The 27272-nt window shown below is 41.8% G+C and overlaps 4 protein-coding genes and 1 non-coding gene across 5 annotated transcripts; 3 read left to right on the forward strand and 2 right to left on the reverse strand.

Annotated features, from left to right (window-relative positions):
- The first annotated feature begins 267 nt into the window (after positions 1-267).
- LOC107275669 (G-type lectin S-receptor-like serine/threonine-protein kinase At1g11300) lies at positions 268-4353 on the forward strand. The gene is given in 6 exon segments (XM_066304089.1): positions 268-1626; positions 2267-2368; positions 2450-2646; positions 2751-3277; positions 3365-3515; positions 3893-4353. Coding segments are annotated over 6 exon segments (2598 nt in total). The 5' UTR covers positions 268-317; the 3' UTR covers positions 4205-4353.
- A 1112-nt stretch (positions 4354-5465) lies between these two features.
- On the reverse strand, positions 5466-9268 carry LOC4347788 (receptor-like serine/threonine-protein kinase SD1-8). Its single transcript, XM_015756520.3, has 7 exons — positions 7852-9268; positions 7076-7174; positions 6801-6994; positions 6513-6720; positions 6190-6427; positions 5948-6098; positions 5466-5849 (listed from the first exon to the last, which is right to left on the reverse strand). Exons 1-7 carry the CDS (start codon positions 9128-9130, stop codon positions 5544-5546), a joined length of 2475 nt encoding a protein of 824 aa, XP_015612006.1. The 5' UTR covers positions 9131-9268; the 3' UTR covers positions 5466-5543.
- Positions 9269-15840: 6572 nt separating this feature from the next.
- Positions 15841-17894, forward strand: LOC4347789 (HMG1/2-like protein). Its single transcript, XM_015795785.3, has 8 exons — positions 15841-15935; positions 16069-16114; positions 16217-16294; positions 16389-16446; positions 16546-16590; positions 17210-17290; positions 17371-17442; positions 17539-17894. Exons 2-8 carry the CDS (start codon positions 16077-16079, stop codon positions 17548-17550), a joined length of 384 nt encoding a protein of 127 aa, XP_015651271.1. The 5' UTR covers positions 15841-15935; positions 16069-16076; the 3' UTR covers positions 17551-17894.
- A 785-nt stretch (positions 17895-18679) lies between these two features.
- On the forward strand, positions 18680-18751 carry TRNAT-CGU (transfer RNA threonine (anticodon CGU)). Its single transcript has one exon. It is a non-coding gene; the product is annotated as a tRNA-Thr (tRNA).
- A 546-nt stretch (positions 18752-19297) lies between these two features.
- Positions 19298-27182, reverse strand: LOC136351125 (uncharacterized). Its single transcript, XM_066304090.1, has 28 exons — positions 26771-27182; positions 26601-26655; positions 26443-26518; positions 26080-26144; positions 25955-25999; positions 25765-25865; positions 25524-25665; positions 25359-25420; positions 25194-25273; positions 25029-25099; positions 24564-24651; positions 24357-24429; positions 24193-24285; positions 23748-23865; positions 23349-23442; positions 23135-23218; positions 22895-23051; positions 22597-22784; positions 22410-22454; positions 22222-22250; positions 22023-22144; positions 21879-21926; positions 21639-21763; positions 21158-21567; positions 20155-21076; positions 20020-20073; positions 19800-19922; positions 19298-19619 (listed from the first exon to the last, which is right to left on the reverse strand). The coding sequence occupies exons 1-28, from the start codon at positions 27126-27128 to the stop codon at positions 19578-19580; spliced, it is 3870 nt and encodes a 1289-aa protein (XP_066160187.1). The 5' UTR covers positions 27129-27182; the 3' UTR covers positions 19298-19577.
- Positions 27183-27272: the final 90 nt, after the last annotated feature.

Here is a 27272-nt window from a genome sequence, read left to right on the forward strand (position 1 = left end):
CCCTCCCCCTCTCGCTTTTCTATTTATTTTCCTTTCGTAATCTCCTAGCCTCGAGCTATTTTACAGTTTTTCTCCCTACTTAATACAAATACACCCCGCGGGGTTTAAAAAAAAATACATCTCGACATTTCTAGCTGGTCCGCTGAAATTGCACGAGAAAATCTACCCGTGATACGAAAACTATACGCCGGTTAGCTACGCACAGACTAGTACATTTGAATTTCCACATATTTATAGTCAAACACATGCTCAACAACAACTACGCGATTACGAGCTAGCACATTGGCTCACGAAAAGGAAGAAAGGGCTTGGTTTCCATGGATCGATCAGATGCTTTCATCTACGTCATCATCATGAGCGTCGTCGTCGTCCTCCTGCCGCCGCCGTGTTCAGCCGACGACCGGCTTGTCCCCGGTAAGCCGCTAACCTCTGATGCCACCGTCGTCTCCGACGGCGGCGCCTTCGCCATGGGCTTCTTCTCCCCCTCCAACTCCACCCCGGCCAAGCTCTACCTCGGTATATGGTACAACGACATCCCCCGGCGCACGGTGGTGTGGGTCGCCGACCGAGAAACTCCGGTCACAAATGGCACAACGCTGTCCCTGACCGAATCCTCCAACCTCGTCGTGTCCGACGCTGACGGCCGCGTCCGCTGGACGACCAACATCACCGGTGGCGCCGCCGGCAACGGCAACACGACCGCGGTGCTGATGAACACCGGCAACCTCGTCGTCCGGTCACCGAACGGCACCATCTTTTGGCAGAGCTTCGAGCAGCCGACCGACTCGTTCCTGCCCGGGATGAAGCTGCGGATGATGTACAGGACGCGCGCCTCCGACCGGCTGGTGTCGTGGAGGGGCCCCGGCGACCCGTCGCCGGGGAGCTTCTCGTACGGCGGCGACACGGACACGTTCCTCCAGGTGATCATGTGGAACGGGACGCGGCCGTTGATGCGGGACGGGCCGTGGACAGGCTACATGGTGGATAGCCAGTACCAGACGAACACCAGCGCCATTGTCTACGTCGCGATCATCGACACCGACGAGGAGATATACATCACGTTCAGCGTCGCTGACGACGCCCCGCACACCAGGTTCGTGCTGACCTACGCCGGCAAGTACCAGCTTCAGAGGTGGAGCAGCGGATCGTCGGCGTGGGTGGTGCTCCAGGAGTGGCCGGCCGGGTGCGACCCCTACGACTTCTGCGGCCCGAACGGGTACTGCGACAGCACGGCGGCGGAGGCGCCTCTCCCGGCGTGCAGGTGCCTCGACGGCTTCGAGCCGGCGAGCGCGGCGGAGTGGAGCAGCGGCCGGTTCTCGCGGGGTTGCCGGCGGAAGGAGGCGGTGCGGTGCGGCGACGGCTTCTTGGCCGTGCAGGGGATGCAGTGCCCCGACAAGTTCGTGCACGTCCCGAACAGGACGCTGGAGGCGTGCGCCGCGGAGTGCAGCAGCAACTGCTCGTGCGTGGCGTACGCGTACGCCAACCTGAGCAACAGCAGGTCCAGGGGCGACACGACGAGGTGCTTGGTGTGGTCAGGGGAGCTGATTGACATGGCAAAAGTTGGTGCACAAGGGCTGGGCAGCGATACGCTCTACCTCAGGCTTGCAGGCCTTCAGCTTCATGCGGGTAAACACACCGTTAATTTTTAGTACATTTTTTCTAAAATCAATTACTACATCCGTTGTTGTTCATAGGACGTAGGAGTACTTTGATGTCTAAAAGTCAAATTCTCTATAGATTTTGATCAGTTGGTATAAAAATTCCTCTATGATGAGTCTACCAAGAAATTCATGTTTTAGACTAACAAGGTAATCCATTCATGTTTTAGACTAACAAGGTAATCCCTCCGTCTCACAGAAAGAGCAATCCTAGAATCCCAATGCAAATTTAGTGAAGAGTAAAGATGACCAAAATGCCCCTCGTTATTGAAAAAAGTAGTAATATTGATAGGTAGGTAAAGGGTATTTAAGAGATAAAACTTTCTCGTTTTACGTGCTGAGAGTAGGTAGAATGGCAGAAGTTGGTTTTTTTTTTTGACAAAATTCAATCTCCATAAGTTGAGTTTTTTTGGGGACGGATGGAGTAGGTCTTATAGCTATCTAAAATATATTATTATACGATAATAAATGAATGGTTAAAGTTTAGTCTTAAGTACTTTTTGAAAGTCCTATACAAATCAACAGAAAAATATTATATTTCTATTCCACCTCCAATAATATTTATTTTTTTTTTGAAAAAACTACTTAAACACTAAAACTTTGCACAGGTGGAAGGACGAAGAGCAATGCAGTCAAGATTGTGCTTCCAGTGTTAGCAAGTAGTATTCTGGTAATTCTATGCATTTCTTTTGCATGGTTAAAAATGAAAGGTATATTTAGTGTTTTTTTCTCTTGTAAACATATGTTATTCTTAAAAGCTGATGACTATAATTAAGATTGATCTTGTTCAGCATGCAAGAAAAGAAATCGAGAAAAGCACAGAAAGCAAATTTTGTTTGGCATGAGTGCAGCTGAAGAGGTTGGGGAAGGAAATCCTGTCCAAGATCTTGAATTCCCATTTGTAACATTTGAGGATATTGCTCTAGCAACTAACAACTTTTCGGAAGCATACAAAATTGGTCAGGGAGGTTTTGGAAAAGTCTACAAGGTAAATCATTCGGTAGTAGCTTCCTTTTATATGTTCTAGGTTATTCAATAATTTATTTTGTATGTCATATGCTCAAATCTAATTTCTTTTCTCACAATTTAAAGGGAATGCTAGGGGGTCAGGAAGTCGCTATTAAAAGGTTAAGCAGGAATTCTCAACAAGGAACGAAGGAATTCAGGAACGAAGTTATTCTTATTGCGAAATTACAACATAGAAATTTGGTTCGCATACTTGGTTTTTGTGTTGAGGGAGATGAAAAGCTACTAATTTATGAGTATTTGCCTAACAAAAGCTTAGATGCAACACTTTTCAGTAAGTTATGGTGACGCATCTTGCATAAGTTTTAAAGCATCTAAACAATAATAGAATGCTTACATTTGTTTTCAAATACAGATGGTTCAAGAAAATTGTTGCTAGATTGGACAACACGGTTTAATATAATCAAAGGAGTGGCAAGGGGACTTCTTTATCTACATCAAGACTCAAGATTAACCATAATTCACAGAGATCTCAAAGCCGGTAATATTTTGCTAGATGCAGAGATGAAACCTAAGATAGCAGATTTTGGCATGGCAAGGATCTTTGGTGATAATCAACAGAATGCAAATACCCAACGTGTTGTTGGAACATAGTAAGTAGTTATTTGCATTAATTGATTAAATTGAGTTTGATTGAGTTAAGTCTTCTCCAGTAACTCTTACATGTGAAATGGTAACAGTGGTTATATGGCTCCTGAGTATGCAATGGAAGGTATCTTTTCTACTAAATCAGATGTCTACAGCTTTGGTGTGTTATTGTTGGAAGTTATAACCGGTATGAGGAGAAATTCCGTTAGCAACATCATGGGCTTTCCAAACCTAATAGTCTATGTGAGTATACGTCTTTTCTGAAGTTCTAATATATTATTATTATTATTATTATTATTATTATTATTATTATTATTATTATTATTATTATTATTATTATTATTATTATTATTTACGTTGCTTCGGAAGGTATCGATGGACATAACATTTTCTAATGTGAATTGGGTACTTGTTGTTACCTACTTAGTAAGCAAATAGGAGGTGACAAAAATTAACACTATATTTTTGTACCTTCAGTATCTTATTAAAAACCATAAAGTAACTTTTAAATTAAAACTAGTGAACTTTGAATTTTATTAAAGGTTCAGCGGGACTAAAATGGTCTGGGATTTTGAAAAATTTCGAGTTCTACAATCCAAATGATACTTTTGATTGTTCAGGCATGGAATATGTGGAAGGAAGGGAAGACCGAGGATTTGGCAGACTCATCAATTATGGATAGTTGCTTACAAGATGAAGTTTTACTTTGCATCCATTTAGCTTTATTGTGTGTTCAAGAAAACCCAGATGACAGGCCACTTATGCCATTTGTTGTGTTCATCCTAGAGAATGGAAGTAGTACTGCACTGCCAACCCCAAGTCGCCCTACCTACTTTGCGCAGAGGAGTGATAAAATGGAAATGGATCAATTGAGACATAATATTGAAAATTCAATGTATACTCTCACGTTAACAGATGTAGAGGGGCGGTAGGATAATTCTTTAACTTGAGAATTTGAGATGTAACAGTTAGCGTCCAAACAAAAATGTCTTCTTGCTGGTTGATGTGTGGTTTGGGAGTCGATTTGTTGCTTATTTCTCCGGCCTGCTCCATTATTTCTTCTTGCTGGTTGTTTGTAATATAATAACGCATTGCCAAAAGAGAGATAAAATATAACTCAACGATTATATCTTGAATCATAGAAACATTTTAGTGGAACACAGGTGATCGATCAAAGGGCACATTAGCACAGTTGGACGATTTTTAGTATGTCACTTGCTTAAACGGCAAGCACATTGATGGATTCAAAGGGGATGTGTTTATATGCAACTAAGTCAATATAAGAGTAACAAATTTAAATTCATTACTTATTTAGGAGTACATCCATAACGCACATGCCCAAAACTATTTCTAAGCAGCACTTTAAAAGATAAAAGTCATCAAAACTTATTTTTAAAATAAACCTTTGAGGTTTTAACTATACCAAGAAAATACAACCTTAGACTTGACGCTGGTGCGGAGATGGCTTGTTGCTGCCAAATCATTTCCTCCTAACAAATACTTTTAATAGATGACGTTGTTGATTTTTAGACATATGTTTAACCATTCGTCTTATTAAAAATAATTATATAATTATCATTTCTTTTAATGTGATTTGGTTTATCATGAAAAATACTTTAAACATGAATGGTCAAGCGTGTATCCAAAGAGTCAAAAGTTAATAGAATCATTTCAATATAATAAACAATAAATAAATAATCACTGACATATTCAATGTAATACTCCTCTCAATCGCTGCCACTACATATTCTACCTCGTCTTGAATTTTACACACCACCCTACTTCATCAGACTAGTTTGTATAGACTACAAAAATTGGCTGCTTTATGACAGATACTTGGGAATTTCAGCCACAATGGAGTGTCCACCCATCAAGTATCATGTGACCCTCTCTCTCTCTCTCTCTCTGCTGAGAACAAGGCGAATGACATGATTACATGAACACGCGCCCTTCGCATACGTCAAAGTGCCTGTCATTGAAGTAACCAACATACTAAGCTTGTCCAACTGCGCTAGTGTGTACTTTGACTTGCCTATGTGCCACTAAAACGTTTCCATAATAATTCAAGATTCATCTGCTACTCCAGATCTTTTGAGTTTTGACAATACATTTTGTACTTCTTATTTGTTATTAGATTTTGCGATATTACCAATTAACTAGGAAGACAACAAAAAAAAAGCAACGTAGGAGAGATGAGCAACAAATTGACTTCCATCATGCAAAAGTAGTCCGTAGATATTTTTCTTTGGACAATGGTAATTACATCTCAAGTTACCGCCCCTCTATATTTGTTAGGGTAAAAGTATTCATTGAGTTCTGAATATTTTCTCTTGATTGCTCCGATTCATCACTTCTGTATGCAAAGTAGGCGGGGCGACTTGGGGCTGGAAGTGCAGAACTACTCCCATTCTCCAGAATGAACACAGTAGATGACATAAGTGGCCTGTCATTTGGGTTGTCTTGAACACACAATAGTGCTACATGGATGCAAAGCAAAACCTCATCAAGTAAGCAACTACCAATAATTGATGAGTCCGCCAAATCCTTGGTTTTCTCTTCCTTCCACATGTTCCACGCCTGAAACAATCGAAATTATCGTTTATATTATAGAATAAAAATGTCAATGTTATTTAGGTTTAATCTAAATTGGAACTTCATAATAGACATATACTCACATAGATTATGAGGTTTGGAAAGTCCATGATGTTACTTGTGGAACTTCTCCTAATACCGGTTATAACTTCCAATAGTAACACGCCAAAGCTGTAGACGTCGGATTTAGTAGAGAAGATACCTTCCATTGCATATTCAGGAGCCATGTAACCACTGTTTGACCATTATATTTGAAGGAGTTACTAAAGAGGATTTTTAACTCAATCAAATTTAATTTCATCAAATAATTCAAATGACTACTCACTATGTTCCAACAACACGCCGGGTATTTGCATTTTGTTGATTATCACAAAAGATCCTTGCCATACCAAAATCTGCTATCTTGGGTCTCATCTCTGCATCCATTAAAACGTTGCTGGCTTTGAGATCTCTATGAATTATGGTTAATCTTGAATCTTGGTGCAGATAAAGAAGTCCCCTAGCTACTCCTTTGATTATATTAAACCGCATTGTCCAATCTAGTTTTGGTTTTCTCGAGCCATCTACAAACAAGACAAGCAAATATAAGCAATCTACCATCGAGTTCCTTTAAGAGCTTTTGATGTATGACTTGTCTAGAGAACATACCAAAAAGGGTAGCATCTAAGCCTTTGTTAGGCAAATACTCATAAATTAGCAGTTTTTCATCTCTCTCAACACAACAACCAAGAAGGCGAACCAAATTTCTATGCTGCAATTTTGCGATAAGAATAACTTCATTCCTGAATTCCTCGGTTCCTTGCTGAGAATCTTTACTTAATCTTTTAACAGCAACTTCTTTACCACCTATCATTGCCTTTTCGAGAAGAAATTAAGATTTAAATAAATACATACAAAATGAATTACTAAACAAACAAGATAAATAAATAAGAGTACCTTGTAAACTTTGCCAAAACCTCCCTCCCCAATCTTATATGCTTCTGAAAAGTTGTGAGTTGCTAGAGCAATGTCCTCAAATTTTACAAATAGGAATTCAAAATCCTGGACAAGGTTTCTTTTCCCAACATCATCGGATGTACTCATGACATCCAAAATTAGCTCTCTGTGCTTCTGCCTATTTCTTCTCTTGCCTGCTCACAAATGAATATAGATATCAATCATTTTATGAGTACCACATTGGCTTCTAAGAAACAAAAATACGTTGATTATACCTTTGATTTTTAACCATGCAAAGGAAATGCATAGAACAGTCAAAATACAAGCTAAAACTGGCAGCACAATCTTGACTGCGTCGCTCTTCGCCGTTCCACCTGTGCAACAGTGCCAGTATGGTGCAAAGTTTTATGATCCAAATAACAAATTGTAAATACTACTACCTCCATTGTCAAATATACAGAGCCACACATTGAAATCCTAAATTGTTAATAAATTTAAAATTATTAGCATTTGAAATGTGGAAATGATGTTAATATAATTGTTATGTTAAAAAACTTTATATATTTTCATTTTTAATATTTTTATAAACATGTAATTAAAAAATAACAACTTTTTTATTGAAAACTATGTTAGAACGTCAAGTAAAAAAGACGGACATAGAAATAGTGATGCATAGAAATATAAAATATGCTATATTTGTTTTTAAATTGATAATGCTGTTGACTTTTTATATAATTTTTGAACATTGCTTTTTTTTAAGAAAAAATATACACTTCATCCGTCGCTTAAATATAAGCATTTATGTCTATACACTAGCTACATAGCCAAAAAAAACATCTATATTTTTTTAATGGAGGAATGATCATTTATTTTGTTGTGACTTGTTTATCATCAACTATATTTCAATGATGACTTATTATTTTTTAATATTTACACTAGATTTTTCTAAAAAAAATTGAAAATTTACCCAACGCCATGTGTAAAAATCAAAATCAGCAGCATATGATTCGTTAAAAAACATGAGGAGCAAACAGTGTGTGTCATTTTTTACCCGTATCAAGGCCTGCAATCCTGAGGTAGAGCGTGTCGCTGTGGCCGCTCCCGAGGCCAACTTTGGCCGTGTCGATCAGGTCCCCTGACCACACCAAGCACCTCGTCGTGTCGCCCCTGGACCTGCTGCTGCTCAGGTTGGCGTACGCGTACGCCAGGCACGAGCAGTTGCCGCTGCACTCCGCGGCGCACGCCTCGAGCGTCGCCACGTTCGCCACGTGCACGAACTTGTCCGGCGGCTTCATCCCGGCCACGGCCAAGAAGCCGTCGCCGCACCGCACCGCCACCGCCCGCCGGCAACCGCCGCTCGCCGCCGGCTCGAAGCCGGCGAGGCACCTGCACGTCGGGACAGGCGCCGCCGTGTTGTCGCAGTAGCCGTTGGCGCCGCAGTGGCCGTAGCGGCCGCACCCGGTGGGCCACTCCTGGAGCACCGACCACGCCGACGAGGCGGCGCTCCACCGCTGGAGCTGGTACTCGCCGGCGTAGGTGAGCGCGTACCTGGTGTGCGGCGCGCCGGCGGGGACGGCGAACTCGATGGAGACCTCGTCGTCGCGGCTGAGGATGGCGAGGTAGTTGATGGCGGTGCTGTTCGTCTGGTACTGGCCGTCCACCACGTCGCCCGTCCACGGCCCGTCCCTCATCACCGGCCGCGTCCCGTTCCACATGAACACCTGCAGGAGCGTGTCCGTGTCGCCGCCGTACGAGAAGCTCCCCGGCGACGGGTCGCCGGGGCCCCTCCACGACACCAGCCGGTCGGAGGCGCGCGTCGTGTACATCATCCGCAGCTTCATCCCGGGCAGGAACGAGTCGGTCGGGTGCTCGAAGCTCTGCCACAGGGCGGTGCCGTTCGGCGACCGGACGACGAGGTTACCGGTGTTCATCAGCACCGCGGTCGTGTTGCCGTTGCCGGCGCCGGCGGCGCCACCGGTGACGTTGGCCGTCCAGCGGACGCGGCCGTCGGCGTCGGACACGACGAGGTCGGAGGAGTCGGTCAGGGACAGGGCCGTGCCATTTGTGACCGGGGTTTCTTGGTTGGCGACCCAGACCACGGTGCGCACAGGGATGTCGTTGTACCATATGCCGAGGTAGAGCTTGGCCGGGGTGGAGTTGGAGGGGGAGAAGAAGCCCATGGCGAAGGCGCCGCCGTCGGAGACGACGGTGGCATCAGAGGTTAGCGGCTTACCGGGGACAAGCCGGTCGTCGGATGAACACGGCGGCGGCAGGAGGAGGAGGACGACGACGCTGATGATGACGTAGGTGAAAGCATCTGATGGATCCATGAAAATTGGTCTCTTTCTTGCTATTTGTGAGCCAATGTTGCTCAGAAATCTTCTCAAGACATCTGCTTGCTTTAGAAATTGACGGGGAAATCAAAATATACAAGCACGTAAAACTAATCGGTGTGCATTCACGCTATTTATACTCATTGCTTCAATTAATTGAAAATACTCAGTGTTTGACTCTTTTCAGTCTTCAAGGTACAGCTTTGACAACACAATTATTTATTCGAATACGGTTAAAAATTCTAAAGCCGATTATTGGCTATTGGTCACCGAAGAGTATTTTTGACGACATTCAGCATTGACGCATCAGCTTAGCTTTGACAACATAAGGATTATCTATTCAACATGCTGTGGCGGTTATTGGTCATCTCAAGCCGATTCGCGTTGTGAAACCGGTTAGAAACTCGAGAAGTAAAAAAAATCAACATTTCGGCAAATTTATCAAGTTTTACCGGCTTTCGTGGCGGTAATTGTGATAACCGACAAAACCGCCTAGCAAACGGTGTTCGCCTGGCAAGTATGTATTTGAGACCTTGATGTGTCCTCTCATTTTTTCCATCTAACTGGCTGTTTTGGTCCAAAACTTCGACAAATTTGCCGTGGATTGCTTCAAATCAAACCAACTTGCGTCCTTATCCTGAAAGCTTCAATAAAGACAGCTAAAAAAAAGACCAAAAATACTTCGCCGCTGCTACTTTACGATATTAATAACACACAGGGTCAGAAACCAGTATTTGACTACAGAGGGGATGCAGTATCTGTGTGCTTGGCATAAAATTTGAAGCTAATTTTGATTATTCTTAGCAATTATTGGAAATAAAACATGGGCAAGCTAGGGCAACGAAGTTGACGGAGAAGCCTTTGAAAATTAAATTCTAAAATTCGGCTGGTGGGTTTCAACAACAATTTCTTCGGAATCAGTAATTAATAAAATCTTAGTGGGCTATCAGAGAGAGTGGTTATGCTAGCAGCCAAGCAAATAGCTCTATTCCATTATCCATTTATCCTACTGGTAGTTGCGTTGTATCATATCTTAACTAGTGAAAATACTTTCTCATGATGAAAAAAGAAAGAGCCACGTCATACCATAAATATTGGTCATAGGATTGGCTATAAAAAAAGAGAATAAATCTCAGCCGGGGTTGCAAGGAAGTTACTAGATCCCAAGACCACTTACGAACCTGCCGATCTGTCACACCAATGGCCCATTTTCATTTTTAACCCTATAATTATTTCTCTTTAGATGTATCTATACTAATATAAAAAGAAGTTGTCCTCCTCCAATGCTACAGGTCAAATCATCCAAATTGATCTGAACCGTCCATCCGCGCGCAAGTTTTCTCCACCGCACGATTTCACCGCCGAGGATTCCACGCGCGAAGACATCGTTCCTCCTCCACCCGCGGCCGCGAAGACCGCGCTTCTTCTCCTCGCTCGCTCCTCCTCCTCCCCGCGTCCTCGCCGGAGCTCCTCCCCGCTGCCGCCACTTCGCCGCATCCTCGCCGGAGCCGACCTCAGCCCCTTCCGCCGCCACCGACACCGGCGTGCACTCCACCGATGGCCGGCACCGAGGTTGGCCCTCTTCCCCATTTGCCACTTCATCATCATCAGCATATCGCCAGTATTGGCCCCATTGTTGAAAGCCTAGAGTACGAGTAAGTCCCTAAATCCTGTTCTTTCCTTAATCTTCTCCATACGTGTGGAAATTTTGATCTCTATGTCTGATGATCTTCGTTCTTGAGCATTGGTGGTTGCATTTGGTAGATGAAAACACGATCTGAAAACGAGTAAGTTCCCTTCCACCTCCACCGCTGCCCCCGTCGGAGCCGATGTCTTCCCCAGCCACCGCCGAAGCTGTGGTCTTCCCCATCCGGCGCCGCCGAACTCCACCGATGCCGCATGCCACCCTGCTGAGGACCTCCGACATCGTCATCGTCTCCTCCCCAACATGCACTCCTGCCTCCCCAGCCATCCCAGAACTGCCGCAGACCTTCGACACAAATGGCCTCAACCTCCTCCTGTTTGGCATCCAATCCTTCAAAATAGTCCACTTGGTCAAGTAATTAGTTACTAACTTACTATCTTGGCTAATATATCTTCTTTTGTCTGTTTTTTCCTGTACTTAAATTGAAACGATGAACTTTGTTGTTTGTTAACTCTTTTAGCCTGTGTAAGTTGGAATCCCAGTAATTAAAATGCTGATTAGGATTCCTTTTTTGTTCATAAATATTTGAGACATGCAAACTTGTTTACAAGGTCTTGTACATGGTGGGGTTAAGAATATGCGATTTGCTCCAATCTAGCAAAAAGTATCTCGAGATATTGGTATCAAATTGTTTCTAATCGTTGGATCTAGCTGGGCAGGATGGGCATTGTTAGATCCAACGATTTGGTATCGTGAAGTACCAGCATCTCGACGTATTTTTGGTTGGACCGGAGAAAATCTCTAACAATATAAGAGAAAGGGGACCATATCATATTAGCTTAGAGACTTCAAGTTAGGCTCTTCTAAATACCTGTTCTAGTTTGAAAAAGGTGTTGCAGACAAAAGCTGAGAATCTTTTTTTAACAAATCAGTAAGCCGCCAATTTCATTGAATAGATGAGCAAACTGTACAAAACGAAAGGAAAAAATTGAGCTATAAGAAAGCTAATTATGAAGATTTTTCGCTCCCGCCAAGACACAAGTTTTGATCTCCTCCTTGATTTTGGCAAAACTGATAATCTGAATGCAAAACTGATAATCTAAATGCAAACAAAAGTGATAAAGGAAGTGTATACATCACTATCCATACATTCAACCCTCGAAGCCTGAAACTTTAGCTCCAATCCCGAATACTTCTTGAAAAATAATAGAACCAAGGATCTCATTGATGTATGAGGCAATATGAGTCGCAATTAGTGGTATCGACGCGTTGGCACCTAGTTACACGATAAGCCCTCAAAGCAAGTTCTTGAAATAGTGTGCAAGGTGACATGAGTCTCTTCGGCTCTTGAATCATGCAGAACATTCATATGTTTGTCTATTAACCATTTCACACAGCCAAATATCACCATCAATATCATTCATGCTATCCCCTCAAAGTAGGATGTAGCAATTTTCACTCACATCCATTTTCCTCTTGATTCCTCTTCTCTTAGGGCGACACTAATTTCCATTTCCATCGAATAATGACAAAATAAAATGAAACAGATAACATTATTTCCAAACAAAATTCTTTTTCTCTTTTTTTTCTCCTCCCTCTCTTTGGCACTCTCTATATAAGCTTTCATGCTGGTTATGACATGTCTCCTATTTCTATTTGATTGCATGCATCCTTAAGGCTCTTCTCCACTATCTCATCTAGTTGTTTAGCGGTATTTGCTCTCCGTCATGCTAATGTTTCAGCTTTAAGACTCTTAGAAAAAGTTGTATTTGCATTATTTTCTGCTTGCAAGACTTGCTCAGTATTCACTTGTTGCTTAATGTTAGCAAATAGCAACCCTCTTCCTTGCTTCCGTAGCTTAGCATATGTGTTTGAAGTTCTTACCCCTCGATCAATCAAAGAGCCATATTTGCTACAGCTAGCACTATTACTCACACATGAATACTAGCAGCTAGGTCATGTGTGTATGCTCCGTAATATATATTATCTATGTTTTTATAGGAGTAAGTAATAATTATTATTTTTTTAATGATATTACATTTATATGAGTAAATAATACTTACATGCATATGCATTAAACAGTGAATCACAACTCACTTGAATAATATATATAGTGCACTACGATCACTGGATTAATAACAAGTGTTGATATCTAATTTACCCATAAAAATATTTATATGACTTATATCATTCAATATTATTAATCCTTATAGCATTATAGATTAAGTTTAGCAAAAATATCTTTCGTATTAAATACTATATATACACTTGTTTAATATCTTTCGTATTAAAAGTATTTATATGACTTATATTGTTTAATGCATAAATTAGGTATCAACACTTGTTATTAACCCAGTTTCTAGTCCTTTTTGAAATTGAGTTTTTACATTTCTTTAGAGAGGTATTTAAGGGTATTGTTTTTCTTATAGAGAAATCGATTTTTTAAGGGAGGAGAGGATACAAAAATTTGTTTTTTCGAAAGCTGTAATAAAAAAGTATAACAAAAATCAAAAGTTATTTTCTGAGTATGACCAAAAATTGCTTAATTTCAGCGCAAATGGTTATGGGTTCAGGGGTTGATGCGGAGTGGATACTATGTGCTTCGACAGGAATCCTCGAGCCTCTGAAGTTTGAACCATGAACGTAATCCATTAATAAAACTAGGAAAGAAGCCGCGCATATGCACGGGTATCTTGTTCATTGTCTGTAAAAAGAGTGCTAAAAGAAATGATATGTCATTATTGTAAGTACTATAGATTATCTTATAATAAAAAGAGAGAAGAAATATCTACGTAGCAAAATAGACCATATACTGTAATACACTAACAATAAGAATGTCTCTTGGATTCAACTAAAAATCACTTTATCCCAACTATACATAATCTTGTCTATTATCACCACTACTTATTATCATCATCTTCAAAGCTAGGTGCAATGGAACTGCACTTATACCACCTAAATAAGCCTAATACATCATTAATACACTAAAAAGGTCATCCACGCTACATATCTAAGTGTTCATATCTCACTTATTTCCAAGTCATCCTCGCTACATATCTAAGTGTTTGTGTCTTATTTCTTTTCACATCATACCCGCCATAGACCTAAGTGTTCATCTCTCACTTATTTCTAAATCTATTTATGACTGAGAATACTACTTCTACCATATAATAAGATAACACCGTTAGAATTAGACATGAATACCCCTCTAGTGGGTGAAGCCGACCGTAGCCACCAAGTCTTTCTTCTCTATTGCCTTGAAACATGGTTCTTGCATTAGGTTATATTTTAAAACATGTAACTTAGCTTTGTTTTTATCCTATATTTCTAGAAAATATATAATAATTAGTAGCAAGTATAAACATCATGAACATATTTTGCTTCTAATTTTAATTCTACAGTTTTAACAACTTATAGGTACAACTTTTGAATTTATAAAGGTGAGATGGAGTATTCATAAAACACATATTTCTTTCCCTCTAATATACCACCTTCATCAACTTGTTAGCGTATATTACTATGATGCGGTGTTTCTTACTCAGTATCCCACAAAAATAAATCTAAAAACACACCAAAAGGATATTTTAAAGGTACAATGTTGATACAACTTTTTAAGTATTTGATTAATTGCTTAAAAAAATCTCACGTTCTAAATAATCTCTAAGTAGTATACAAATGCTAAAAAAAGTTTTATAGGCTAAATTAGCAAGTGTGCCAATAGACACGCTGATTTTCTAGTGTGTTCTATAACACAATACATTGGCCCAGTTTAGTTCACGAAAAGAAAATTTTTGGGTGTCACATCAGATGTTTCACCGGACGCCGAAGGGGGTTTTTGGACACGAATAAAAAAACTAATTTCATAACTAGCTGGAAACCGCGAGATGAATCCTTTGAACCTAGTTGTTGTTAGCATATGTGGGTTATTGTAGCACTTATGGCTAATCATGGACTAATTAGGCTTAAAAGATTCGTCTCGCGATTTACATGCAAACTGTGCACGTGTGGGTTACTGTAGCACTTATGACTATTCATGGACTAATTAGGCTAAAAAAATTCGTCTCGCAATTTACATGCATGTGTTCAAAATGTGATGTTTTTGAGAATTTTTTTTTAAAAACTAAGGGGGTGTTTGGAATAAAAAATTTAGTCCCTCTCTCCAAAAAATAAGGGGGTGTTTGGGAACTAGGGACTAAATTTATTCCCTCTCACAAAAGCATAAGTCATTATGGTAGGGACTTATGTTTTTGTAAGAGGGATTAAAGTTTAGCCCCACTTTAGTCCCTCCAACCAAACACCACCTAAGTCTCTACCCTAAGACTAAAGTTTAGTCCCTCTCTCCCAAACACCTCCTAAACCAGGCCTAAGAGCAGGTACAGTAGTAGGCTATAAGCCAGCTGTAAACATATTTTAAGAAAATAAATGAGGAGAGAGAAGAGCAACGGGCTACAAATTTATAGCCAGCTGTAGCACGGACTCCAAGACACCGTGTGTGTATGACAGGTGGGACCATGTATTAATAGTGTAGTATGTAACTATTGTATGAATGAGCTATTAGATTGACTATAGATGAATTGAAGCTAGTAGTTGGCTACGCTATTAAACTTGCTCTAATCCTCATCATAGTAAAAAGTTTGGGATAAACAGAGAGTAGCGCCCCCACCAATGACACGTGGGCCCCGCGGAGAACACCCACCAACATCCGTGAAACTTCCGAGAAATACCAAAAATACCCCTCCAAGAAGCACAGGGGGAAAGCACACCGCCCGAACTCCGCCTCCGCCCCGCGGCCGGACAAAAAATCCGGAACCCCACCCGTAGAGGCAATGACATGTGGGCCCCACGTGAACCCAGACCGCCTCTCTCAGGACACAGCAACCGCGGGCTAGCGTACGCGCCGCGTACAAGAGGGAGGCGGTAGCCGCGTCGCGCGCCGCGCGGCCAATGGGAGGCGAGCTCCCGGATCGGTGACGTGGCGAGAAAATGTTTTCAGATCCCGCGCAAACTCGCCCACCGCCCCCGCCTTTAAAGGCGGCGCCCTTCTCCTTCCCCTTTCCTCTCCAAATCCAATCCACCCGCATCGCATCCCACCCACGAACGCTTCGCCGCTTGATAAACCAAATTCCCCACCGCCGCTTCGTTCTCGCCGATCCGGAGGTAAATCCATGGCTGGCTGCCTCGAAATGCTGCTCGAATCTCCGCGTGTTGGGTTGTTTGTGTTGGTTCGGGAGTGTGTGTTGGGTTTTGGGTTGTTGTGTTGGTTCTGATCGGTTTTGTTCTTACTCGGTAGGGCTCGAGATGAAGGCGAGGTCGAGGTCCAGCAATGGCGACTCCAGGTGAGTTTTGTTGGTGGTTTTGTGCTTGTGCTCGCGGGTGGTTTCGGTTCGTTTTGGTTGGGTTGGGTTTTGATTTGGGGTTTTTTGTGGTGTTTCGTGAAGGCTCTCGGTGAGGAAGACCAAGGCGGAGAAGGACCCGAACAAGCCGAAGAGGCCACCGAGCGCGTTCTTCGTGTTCATGTGAGTCTTAGATCCGTGGGTTTTTGTGTTAGTGGTTCTCCGTTCGAAGTGGTTTTGGGCGTTCTGATCGATTTGGGGGTGTTGTTTTTTGCAGGGAGCAGTTCAGGAAGGACTACAAGGAGAAGCACCCCAACGTCAAGCAGGTCTCGGTGGTAAGCGTCGTTTTCCTCCGCTGCGTCTCTTCGTTTCGAACGGTTGTGGATTTCGCTTCGACATTTTGTGTTCTGACTTGGTTTTGGTGGAAATCGCAGATTGGCAAGGCTGGTGGTGACAAGTGGAAGTCCATGACTGATGCTGTGAGTTTCTCACTTCCCCTTATTTGAACTGTTCCATGTGCATTTGCGCTAATTGGTCGCGAATTGAGGAGTTGCTCGGTTTCTCTGATGCCGTGTCTCGTTCTAGATCCGTTTACTCTTGTGATGCCAGTGTTGTCCATGTCTCTGTATTGCTCGTATGGATCTAATTGTTGCTGAGGATTAATTTTAGCCTGCTTACTTGTATCACTGTTGCTGGTTCAACTTCAAATATGTGGGGGAAAATGCACTTAAATTTGTTTGCTCATGGGTAAATTCAGATTAGGGGTTATGTCGTAGTTGCTGTGCCTTGTAAGGTCGGTCATACATGTTCACCAAGTTGAAATTGCTCCTCGTTCCAATCCTACAAATAGATCTGTAAATTACTGCCCTACCTTACTTGGTTAATGTTAAGTCAGAATGTTCACCGCGAAGTCAAATTCTAGTAAAATTTTGTGGCCATATGTACTCAACCGCGATGTTTAGGCTTGTATTTGGAACAGTGGTTTCATCATTTGTGCTGATTTGTTGTCTCTGTCGTTTGTTGTGAATGCTCTGTTAGTGTTTCAGTCCACCTTGTGCTTTGTTTAGCTCTTACATTTGAGGTGTTGAAACGATGCAGGACAAGGCTCCTTTCGTGACCAAGGCTGAGAAGCTCAAGGCTGAGTACACCAAGAAGATTGACGCCTACAACAACAAGCAGGTAATCCCCCTCTCCACAACTCTGCACCTGCAACTGTCATGACACATTGAAACTGATCTGTTGTGCGTTTCTCGTTGCAGGCAGGAGGCCCGGCTACCTCAGGCGACTCTGACAAGTCCAAGTCCGAGGTGAACGACGAGGACGAGGGCAGCGTAAGACCTCCCTCCAATCCGCAACACCGTGTCTCCATTAACTCATAAATCTTCTTGTGTGACCTCACTGACTGTTTTGTGTTTGTGTATGTGCAGGGTGACGAGTGATCGATGGAGGGCTGCAGGTAGTAGGGAAAGTTCTCGAGTCGGCCTAACCAAAGTGGACGTTGCTGGTTGCTGCTCCTTGCTAGTGTTCGGATGTTGCTGCCTTTAGCTTTTAGTCTTAGAGGTCTCCTCCTGTAGCTTAGCTCTCATGTGGTGTCCTCGCTCTCTTCGGCACTTGACCACCATCTTGTCGTCTGTTTTGTCTCACTGTCTGTAATCTAAGTGAGTACTCGTATCTGTTGCTGTTTTAAATCTCAGATCTCAGTAGATGGTGCCATCTGTGTTAGTTGCTGAAGAGGAAAAGGAAAAAAATATAACAAGTCTCTTGCATCCTGTTTAATGATGCATCCGGATCTGTCAGTTCGTTTACTTGCTTTGCATTGTGATGCCTCGCTTCTGAAATGTTTCTCCATGCGCTTTTGCTGTGAGCCTGTGTGCAGTTCTCTGCATTGGTTTGGGTAAGGTTCAGTACTACAAGTTGCTGAATGTTTGTGGTGCATCTAGTAACCTGTGTGGTACAGTAACTGCCACTGCTCGATCTTGTGATGTACAGTAATAACTTGATGGATAGTAGTTATGTCTTGTTTAGCCGCGATTGTTGGAACTGTCTGAGAAGTGGCTGGCAAGTTGCATTCTGTTTTGGGTATCTCATATCTGCATGCTTGTGATGATCTTCTGGTTGGTTCGTTGGATGTGAAGCTCCCGGCATGTGGTGGTATTGTACACGTTCTGTCAGGATTGGAGCCGAACAGCAGCTTGGTGGTTGGAAAGGTTCTTTTCTCAGTTTTGTTGTTACTCCCATTAGGGCATCCACAATGTTGATTTTTAACCGGTAAGAAGTATTAAATGCTCTCTTCCTATCCGGTAGGAAGCATTGTAAGAGTGGCAAAGAGTTAAAACCCAGCCATACATCTACTCACTGATGTACTGTAGTGATGATTCGAATGCATGGAAATTGCGGAGAGTGGAATATATCTTGTGATTTCTACTGTAGTAACTTGCCACGCAATGTCCACAACTTCTGATTCTTCCAGTGTCAGGTGAGGATTTTGTTGGATCCGCACCTGCTTTCAAGAGATCCTATTTTTTGACAGTTTTGGGCAGTATTTCTGACACTCGAAGTGCGTGAGCTGCTTCCGTAGCATAGTGGTAGTGCGTTCGCTTCGTAAGCGAAAGGTCGCGAGTTCGATCCTCGCCGGGAGCTCGATCCCTTTCTTTTTTTGTCAGTCTTGTTCATAGTAGCCACTCATTCTGGTTACAGGCAGTCATGATTTGCCCCAAAACACAACTTTCAGAAGCCATGGTAAGAATTGCAGCCAAAACAATTTTCACTGCCTTAACATCTATCCATTGAAATATTGGTCACAGGCAGTCACATGACCTGTACATTTTGTCCAAAACGCAGCTTTCAGAAGCCGTGGTAAGAATGCCAGCCAAAACAATTTTTCCAATTGCCTTGCAGTTTATAATATTTATCCATTCAAAATACGAATCTTGTCAGTCTTGTCAGTCTTGTCAGTCTTGTTCATAGTAGCCACTCATTCTGGTTACAGGCAGTCATGATTTGCCCCAAAACACAACTTTCAGAAGCCATGGTAAGAATTGCAGCCAAAACAATTTTCACTGCCTTAACATCTATCCATTGAAATATTGGTCACAGGCAGTCACATGACCTGTACATTTTGTCCAAAACGCAGCTTTCAGAAGCCGTGGTAAGAATGCCAGCCAAAACAATTTTTCCAATTGCCTTGCAGTTTATAATATTTATCCATTCAAAATACGAATCTGTATTTACATCATATACCATGCTGCCGGCAGTTTATATTTTACATCAACCCTTCAACAAAAGAACAAGAAACATGCTGATCTCATCCATGAAGAGATTGACCCAGAAGAGGCATGCCCATATTTCCTTACAGAAGGGGGAAAACAACACAAAAAGAACCCACAGCAATTGGCACCCCATTCGCTTGTGAAGTGTACTTGACTTCCCAGTTCTTTCAGAGCATATAGCAGACGAATCCTTCATATTATGCACCATTCCTGGATTTGGCTGTGCCAGGTAACCTAAGCTGCTCACATAAACAACAAAAAACTGAACAAGTTCAGCGTTGTTTGTAGGTTCGGAATTGTTCGGCTACCCTGTTAGCCTTTACAAGTTTACCCAACAAGATGAAATAAAACTATAAACTAGGAAAATGAACAATAGCGAAATTGTGTAGGATAGGAAACAGAGGCAACTGGTGACTGACCTTGGACCTTCTTGTGTTCACCGGCACAGGATCCTTCTTCAGTGGTTTGTACGCAAAGGACTCGAGATCAATCACTGGCGGGGGTGAGATGGGTTTAACAGTACCTATGGGAGCACTTAAAGCCTTGACATGGAAACAAATAACATCATTAAGCATTTGCTAGTTTTCTAAATGTATTTGACAAGAAGGATATAAACCTGGGGACATAAAGAAGTCATACCTGATCCTTCGACGGTCCATGCTTGACATGCAGAAGATCATCAAACAAAATTACCTTCATTTGAACAAATATAGTAATTAGTTAATGTGGAGATAGCATTCAATTACAAGATTCAACAAAAATATGCCCAAGTACCTTATCACAAAATTGTTGATTTGACGAATCAGTTGCAACAACTTGTGCTCCGAGGGTTGTGACACAGGCGTTTTTGCAAGAGCAAGTCTGACAAGTTACTGGCTTGTACACACATCCATCCTTTTCAGACCAAAAACTAGAATTATGAGCAGAACCTTCATTGCTCAAGTTGCCAAGCATCATCTTGTTCACTGAAGATACATTGCACACCATCACTTTTATCTTCAAGGGTGGTGATGCCAAAAAATCTTTTCCTGGAAGGATATCTGCTGATGGTCCATGTCTCCAAAGATATGTCAAGTAAAATTTTGAGGACAAAGACGATGAGCATGAAACAAGAAAGCCATCCTCTTGTAATCCAAGTGCTGTTTTGCATCTAGCGCAACAAATGAAAAGCTTCTCCTGCGTAGATTCCCTCGATGGGAACTCTGCAAGCTTGCTGTTTCTTTCAACCTTAACATTTTCACATCTTGACATTTTCATACTCTTGCAACACATTCCATCAGTTCTCAGATCTCCAGGCAACATGCTTACATCACAACCACCATGTAAGTAGGGTTTGCTTGGAGAACATGAACGCTCTGTGTAGGTACAGCAGCTCATAGGGGAGCTTAACTTTCTCCTTTTCTGGCAGTGGGAATTCACACTTCTGTTAGTCCAAGATTCATGCTCCAAATGACTAATGCTACCTGATCTTTCAGGAGTAGCTGCCGATGTGGACACACAAGAAATGTTTCTGTTAGCAGCTGAAAGCGAAATGGGCAGATCTAAAACCGGATCTCCTTCATTCATCACTGTAGAGGCGTTTTCCCCATTTCGGTTACTGGGACTAGCAATTGGCACCTCTGCATAAGTTTCTTCCATAACAGTAGATTGTTGTGTTATGTGTTCTGAAGGATTAAAGATAGTTAACTTCACATACCTGCAAATTACAGAAAGGCTAAATGAGAATTGGGTTAACATATTAAGTAAAAATATGACTGACTGACTGACTATAAATTACCGTGGCTTAGTATCACACTCTTCCAAGTCAATGAAGTTTATATTTACTTCATAATTTGTCCCATTATCTGCTTCACCTTCTAAATTATATTGAACTTTGTATGAGGGAGGGAGTTGGCATGCCATTGGCACATTTTCTGGTTCTGGGGAGATTTGTTTCTTTACTAAACCAGAATGTTTTGAAGAGAGATGCCATGACTCTGATGATGTATCAGACAACTTCATACGGTCAACTCCTGCACCATCAATGTGGCTTTCACTCTTAACATCCTTATTATTTTGCAGTACTGTCTGGTTTGAGAAATTTGGTTCTGGCCATGGCAGCTTTCTTTTATCGCCTTGAGATGGGAGTACACAAGCATCCAATCTGTCCTTAGGGGACACACCTTGAGCTTTGATTTTTATTTGTTCCTGTAGCAATTGCCATGGTGTTTAAATAGCCTGTTCACATATAAAAAATCAGGTGAGTAATAACTACATACCTCAGCATTTTGAAAAAACCTTGTCAATCCATCCATTGTCTCCTGGAAAGTACCACAATTCCTAATTGAATTCCTAAGCCATTTAGAAATATACACAATATTTCTTTCTTCCTGATAACGCTCATCTGTACAAATAGCATGATGAGTAAGAATCAATAACTACATATTGCAAGCACTGAAGTAGTGGAATCAGTCAAATATGAAAGCTTGAGAATCAAACACATGGAACAAATGACATACCAATCAAAATTATCCCTCCATAATCAAATTTATGGCGAATGCATCGACCTAGAAAAATGAAAGGATAGAAACAAATCATTTTAAACATATTAACCGAAGTACCTGCGCTGCAGGTAAATAAGCAGATAAAATAGAGCATCACACCTGCAGCTTGATTCAGAGCACGAAATGCTTGATGGCAGTACCATTCATTCCCACTCAACAAATCTTTTGATGATTTGTATGAATCATTATATCTCTTTTTGAGCTTTACTTGAACGTCATTTCTGGTCCATGTTGAATTAAATTGATTAGTACAGCACAAGACATTGAGATTATCCATAGAAGAAAAATGAGGACTTACATATTTGGAAATGGAATGCCAACAATAACCTTATGCCTTGGTCAAGGAAACTGCTGGATATATGTAATAATTACAAATACTGTACTCTTTGCTATTACCAATCATGATAGATATTACAGGGAAGTAGGGGCAAAAGTTTACATTCTCTCTGGTGCATAAAAAACATATGAGGAGAAAACAAAGGATACCACAACTCTAGCTTTGTCATCAGAGAAGTCAATCCCCTCAGATACCTGAAAATAATGAAAATAAAAGGTAACCACATAACATAAGCTGATGACAGTAGGTAGCACATGGTGTACAAACGAAAAATTAAATTAGGGTTCAAGCAGGTGCATAAATTTATTAATACAAGTAAAGGAATGGAATTAGCACCTTTCCACGACAAACTGCAAGAAAAGCAGCACCTCCTTTAGCAGACTCCTGTGATGAATCCTTTGTCACTCGATTTTTCACAATTTGTTTTGCACCACCTCTGCCTTTCTTTGGGGGAGCCTTGCCAAGGATTGCGTTGTAATATCCTTTTAGGACAGGCTCAAGTTCCTCGGTACTTCCTCTAGGCTCTGAAAGAATTGAATATTACATAAGTAAAAATGGAGGAAGCTTCTAATGTCCTTGGTACTGCCTTCTAGAATTTTAAGAAAACATTGTAGAGTCCTGGACAAAACCTTACCAACGCATACATGCTTTTGAGCCTCCAATCGTGCCCATTGACCTGTCTGAGACCAGCGCCTTTGAAGTTTCTCCAACAAATTGTAGCTAGGAAAAAACACAAGAGCACCACCAGGCACTACTCTGCATATTTCTTCTAGTGTAGCTCCAAGTTCATCCTGTATAAATGCAAAAGGAACTCTGGATCATATGACTGTATCAGCTTAAAACTCACCAAAGAAAAAGGATAATGAGAAGTTACCTGGAAAGAATATTCATTTGCAGTTCTATAACTGGCATTCAGTCGACGTCCTGTTGGGCCAGATGATAGCACAGTTGCAAAAACCTGCACTGTGCACAATATACACTGAGATACATGTTGATTTTATCTTACACACGTCACTAATGTGATTGAGGGGTTAGAGCACTCCAGGCAAAAGCTTCTCGACTCTAGAGCCAACTTGCAACAAACATACCTGAGAATCAGCATTGATTACATGAGGAGCTTCCATGCAAGCTTCAAACTGGACACCAAGTTCAGATGCAAAGGATCCCATTGGAGAGAGTGTGCTGTGAAGATGTAGTTAAGAACCAGCTATATGTTATCTCCTATTGAATAGAAACTGAATATTTCAGAAAACTTAAAGGTGACAGTCTAATTATATTCAGTTTGGAAGATCTCCATTTCTCAGTGGCCCATGCACCTACAATTCAGCCTGTAGAGGCTTGAATTGCGTATATTCAAATTATAGCTACCATTATGCATGACTTGCATATGTACCTATTCTCCATGTTGCTTTCACAATCATATTTGCTACAACAAAGTAAAGCACTCTACGAAGTCTTTGAAGAGAAACATTAACTTGGAGACTTACCCAGATGTGAGAATTACTGAAAGTGTTAGATCTGCGATGTCTCGAAAAACAACAGCAGGATTGAGACACCACAGACTCATCACACACTTCCATCCAATGAAAGAAGTGACAGAATTGCCTGCAAATGTCATAATTCAAAAGTTACATGAACTACAAATTTGAGATAAAGTAATTCAATAATGGAAGAGCTAGAAGGATATGTTATAATTGAATCGAACTGCATGAAAAGCCCAAAGTACATCAAGCAACTATCTATTAATTCTTTCCCTGATTCAAAGGACAATGCATTTCCCTCACAACATATGAATTTTATATGTACAATATGAATCAAGATTTCATTTTCATAAAATGTTCACATGGCAATTCCACATTACTAGGAAATCTTTTCATGAATTAAACACAATTTTCTTACAGATGATAAGATCATAAGACATCACATTAGCACCTTCACGTTTAGCAAAACGCTGTAAAGCAAGTTGGTAATCATTTGAATGGCGTCCATTCTCAGCAAAAAAGTAGCTCAATGAGGAGAACAAACCTGCATAATGCACAGTAACATTAGGTTATTAAATTCCTAAAAGATAAAAAAATAAAATAATTGCTCCTTACTCTCTAGTGTCATAGCTGAACCACCACTTAAGTGCACTCCTTCTGATTCAGCATCTGAAGCAGCTTTAATAGCCTAAAACAACAAGATGATATCAAGATGGTTGCTGAAATTTTTGAATGTCAAAGGCCCAAAAACAATATTACAGAGAAAATGTTTCACAGCTGCATTAAGAATTAGTACACTGTAATACTTGAAATAGGAAGCACCTTTGTTGCACACTCTTGCAATACTGGGAAGTTTACAGGAGTAATGCCAGCATACTTGAGTTCCTTCATAGCCTCTTCACCAGTCCAACTGAGGATACAAAAACAAAATGTTAGAAACTTAGAATCGATTGAATGTAACAGAAATGTTTATTTTCATGCTTCATTGCAAACATGTAGCAAATTTCTGCAAATCATGAAGATAAAGGTAAACAGAATTTTTTTTAACTCAGTATTTAAGTTTATTGAAAACATTTGAATGATTTTTGGAGATAATATATTTACGATTATGCATGCCCAATAGCAATCCAATATTGTCTAAGCCAGGTTGCATAAACAAGTAATGCCTTATTGAGGTATTCGTTTTTTTTCACAAGTATATAGTAAAAATAATAAACCACAAGGAAGAATAAATAAAAACACTAAATAGATACACAAGATAAGAGGCAAAAATTGCATGGTACATACAATGAAGCAGGATGCTCAAACTCATTCTTTTGAAGGTTATTTCCCTGCTCATCAATCCAACCATTAAGCCCCTGCAGAAGTATTAAAAGCTTAATGCTTGTAACTAATATAGCTCGGTGTTAACTCTGTTCTCCCTCTATTTTCTAGAAAATACAGTAGAATTACCTGAATAACTTCATGCAAGGGTTCGTATATCTTTGCAACAGCCTCATCAGTGACTAACCCTTCTAGTTCTTGCCGCAAAACTTAATAAAAGCACAATTCAATTCAACTTAGAAAAAAAAATTGAACTGATAACCATGAGCCTTAATAGAATAACAGACAACTCACAGAGAAGTGATTCTTCATCAACATCAAAACTTCCAGCATCACGTGCTATGTCTTCTATGTTGCTGCAATACAAAAGAATGCAGATTGTGAAATGAATACATTAGCCAGTATTCTTTACTTTATAACTGATCTAAAGAAAAAGATTCAGAGTTGTTTGGGACTTACTGAGCCTCATCAAGAACAATGATTGAGCCTCTTATGTCAATGTCCATTGCTCTCCTCACGATTGGACTAATCAGATAGTTATATGGGCAGAAAACCAGTTGAGCTGCCTCAGCCATAGTTTGTGCAGCAAAATATGGGCACCCTGCAGATTAACAGCAAAAGTGGCAATTGAATAGGTATCAAAAATCAGAAGTGGCACAATACTTTTCTTAGGAATCAAGAGGGAATGCATGCAACTAACCCTTCACTTTCCGTCCAACTCTAACGAGATCCTCAATATCATGAACTTCATAGCAGCCACCAATCTGAAGGGATGGATGGCGACTTAGTTTCTGTGCATTCCTGCAAATATGTTTTACAATCGTGTTGGAAATAAAAGGGGGATGTTCTCAGATTAGTATATGTTTTGATGTTGAAATAGGAAATCTTACTTGTATTCTGGACAGCCTTGAGCACTGTCATCAAGGAGTGACTTGCTAATGACGGAAAGAACAATCAGTCAGTGTTGGCAATGGAAATGAAAGCTTGTGAAGAAATGTTTCATAGTGTATATTACCATAGTTCATCGATGTTGCCACTCATGCACACATTCTTATTGACACAGTAGTGCTTCCTTGAGGCCTGCATTGCATGATTATTATTAATTGACAGACACCAAAAACAGAAAGAGGAAGGATGTGTCACCCCTCAAAACACCGCTACTAGTATTAGAAATCAACTTCAGATAGCATGTAGTTAAATGGAAGAGTTTGACATCAGGCAATATGTGGCATAAAGAGGAATTATCAACTATGCTACTGCATGAAGATTGAATTTATGTCTGAAGTTATACGTGCCACTTGAAACCTTGGTTGAACAATGCGTAATCTTACTACGCAAGATAAAGCAAGAAGCAAATTGAGATGGGGGCAATGGTTACCAAGATGGCCATGCGAACTCGGTATGACGTCTTGCGGTACTCCCGGACCACCTGGGTTATCTGCGCGTGCGTCCTCCTTCAGAAAGATAACCAACCAAGAGTTCAGAATCAATCAAGATCGTCTCGTCAGTTTGGGCAAAGAGAGCAGAAAACCTTACGTCGCATAGTAGATGGTCGGAACATTCTTCTTCCTGGTCGCCTTCTCCGGGACGCCTAAACATCAAGAACGGGCAGAGCGAAATGAGCAAGAATGGTTGCAGATCTGCGGCTCCAAGAACCGCCGCAAAAAAGCGACACGAGCGGAGAGGAGAGGCGCGGGGGGGCGTACCGGGCGTCGCCTGCTTCTGGGTGTCGTCGGGGACGAAGCCGCCGCCGTGGAGGAACGGGTCGGGGGCGGCGGCGGGCGGGGCACGCAGCGGGTAGTGGCGCTGCCAGGCGAGCGCGGAGCAGAGGAGGGAGAGCGACTTGCCGGTGCCGGTGGGCGACTCGAGGAGCGCGTGGGAGCGGCCCTGCCGCCGCGCGCGGTCCAGCGTGGCGATGACGCGGCCCATGAAGGCGAGCTGCGTCCCGTACGGCTTGTACGGGAACTCCACCGGCACGCCGCCCACCTGGTACACCCTGCCGCCGGGCGCCCGCGCCGGCGGCGGCGGGGTGGCGAAGTCTTCGTCCGCCGTGGCGGCGCCCATCGGCGGCGAGGTGGAGGAGAGAGAGATGGGGAATTGGAGAGAGAGAGAGAGACTGACCGAGATTTGGGCGGGAGGATTTGGGGGGGGAAATGGAACTCCGAAAGCCGCAGCCGCGCGCCAACGCTGTACCGTAGGAGTACATTG

Source organism: Oryza sativa, chromosome 9 (assembly GCF_034140825.1).
Source record: "Oryza sativa Japonica Group chromosome 9, ASM3414082v1".
NCBI classification, from domain to species: Eukaryota; Viridiplantae; Streptophyta; class Magnoliopsida; order Poales; family Poaceae; genus Oryza; species Oryza sativa.

Bases quoted from the DNA above. Each gene is read 5' to 3' on its own strand.
- LOC4347788 (XM_015756520.3), bottom strand. From the start codon at position 9,130: ATGGATCCATCAGATGCTTTCACCTACGTCATCATCAGCGTCGTCGTC. The intron at 6,995-7,075 runs GTATAATCAACG...ATTTGTGAGCAG, and splicing joins TGCATGGTTAAAAATCAAAG to GCAAGAGAAGAAATAGGCAG. The intron at 6,721-6,800 runs GTACTCTTATTT...CTTCTCGAAAAG, and splicing joins GTTTTGGCAAAGTTTACAAG to GCAATGATAGGTGGTAAAGA.
- LOC4347789 (XM_015795785.3), top strand. From the start codon at position 16,077: ATGAAGGCGAGGTCGAGGTCCAGCAATGGCGACTCCAG. The intron at 16,115-16,216 runs GTGAGTTTTGTT...TGTTTCGTGAAG, and splicing joins TCCAGCAATGGCGACTCCAG to GCTCTCGGTGAGGAAGACCA. The intron at 17,291-17,370 runs GTAATCCCCCTC...TTCTCGTTGCAG, and splicing joins ACGCCTACAACAACAAGCAG to GCAGGAGGCCCGGCTACCTC.
- LOC136351125 (XM_066304090.1), bottom strand. From the start codon at position 27,128: ATGGGCGCCGCCACGGCGGACGAAGACTTCGCCACCCCGCCGCCGCCG. The intron at 23,052-23,134 runs GTAACTTCTCAT...GCATTTATACAG, and splicing joins CAAATGAATATTCTTTCCAG to GATGAACTTGGAGCTACACT. The intron at 19,620-19,799 runs GTCAGTCACCAG...TTATGTGAGCAG, and splicing joins TGAACACAAGAAGGTCCAAG to CTTAGGTTACCTGGCACAGC.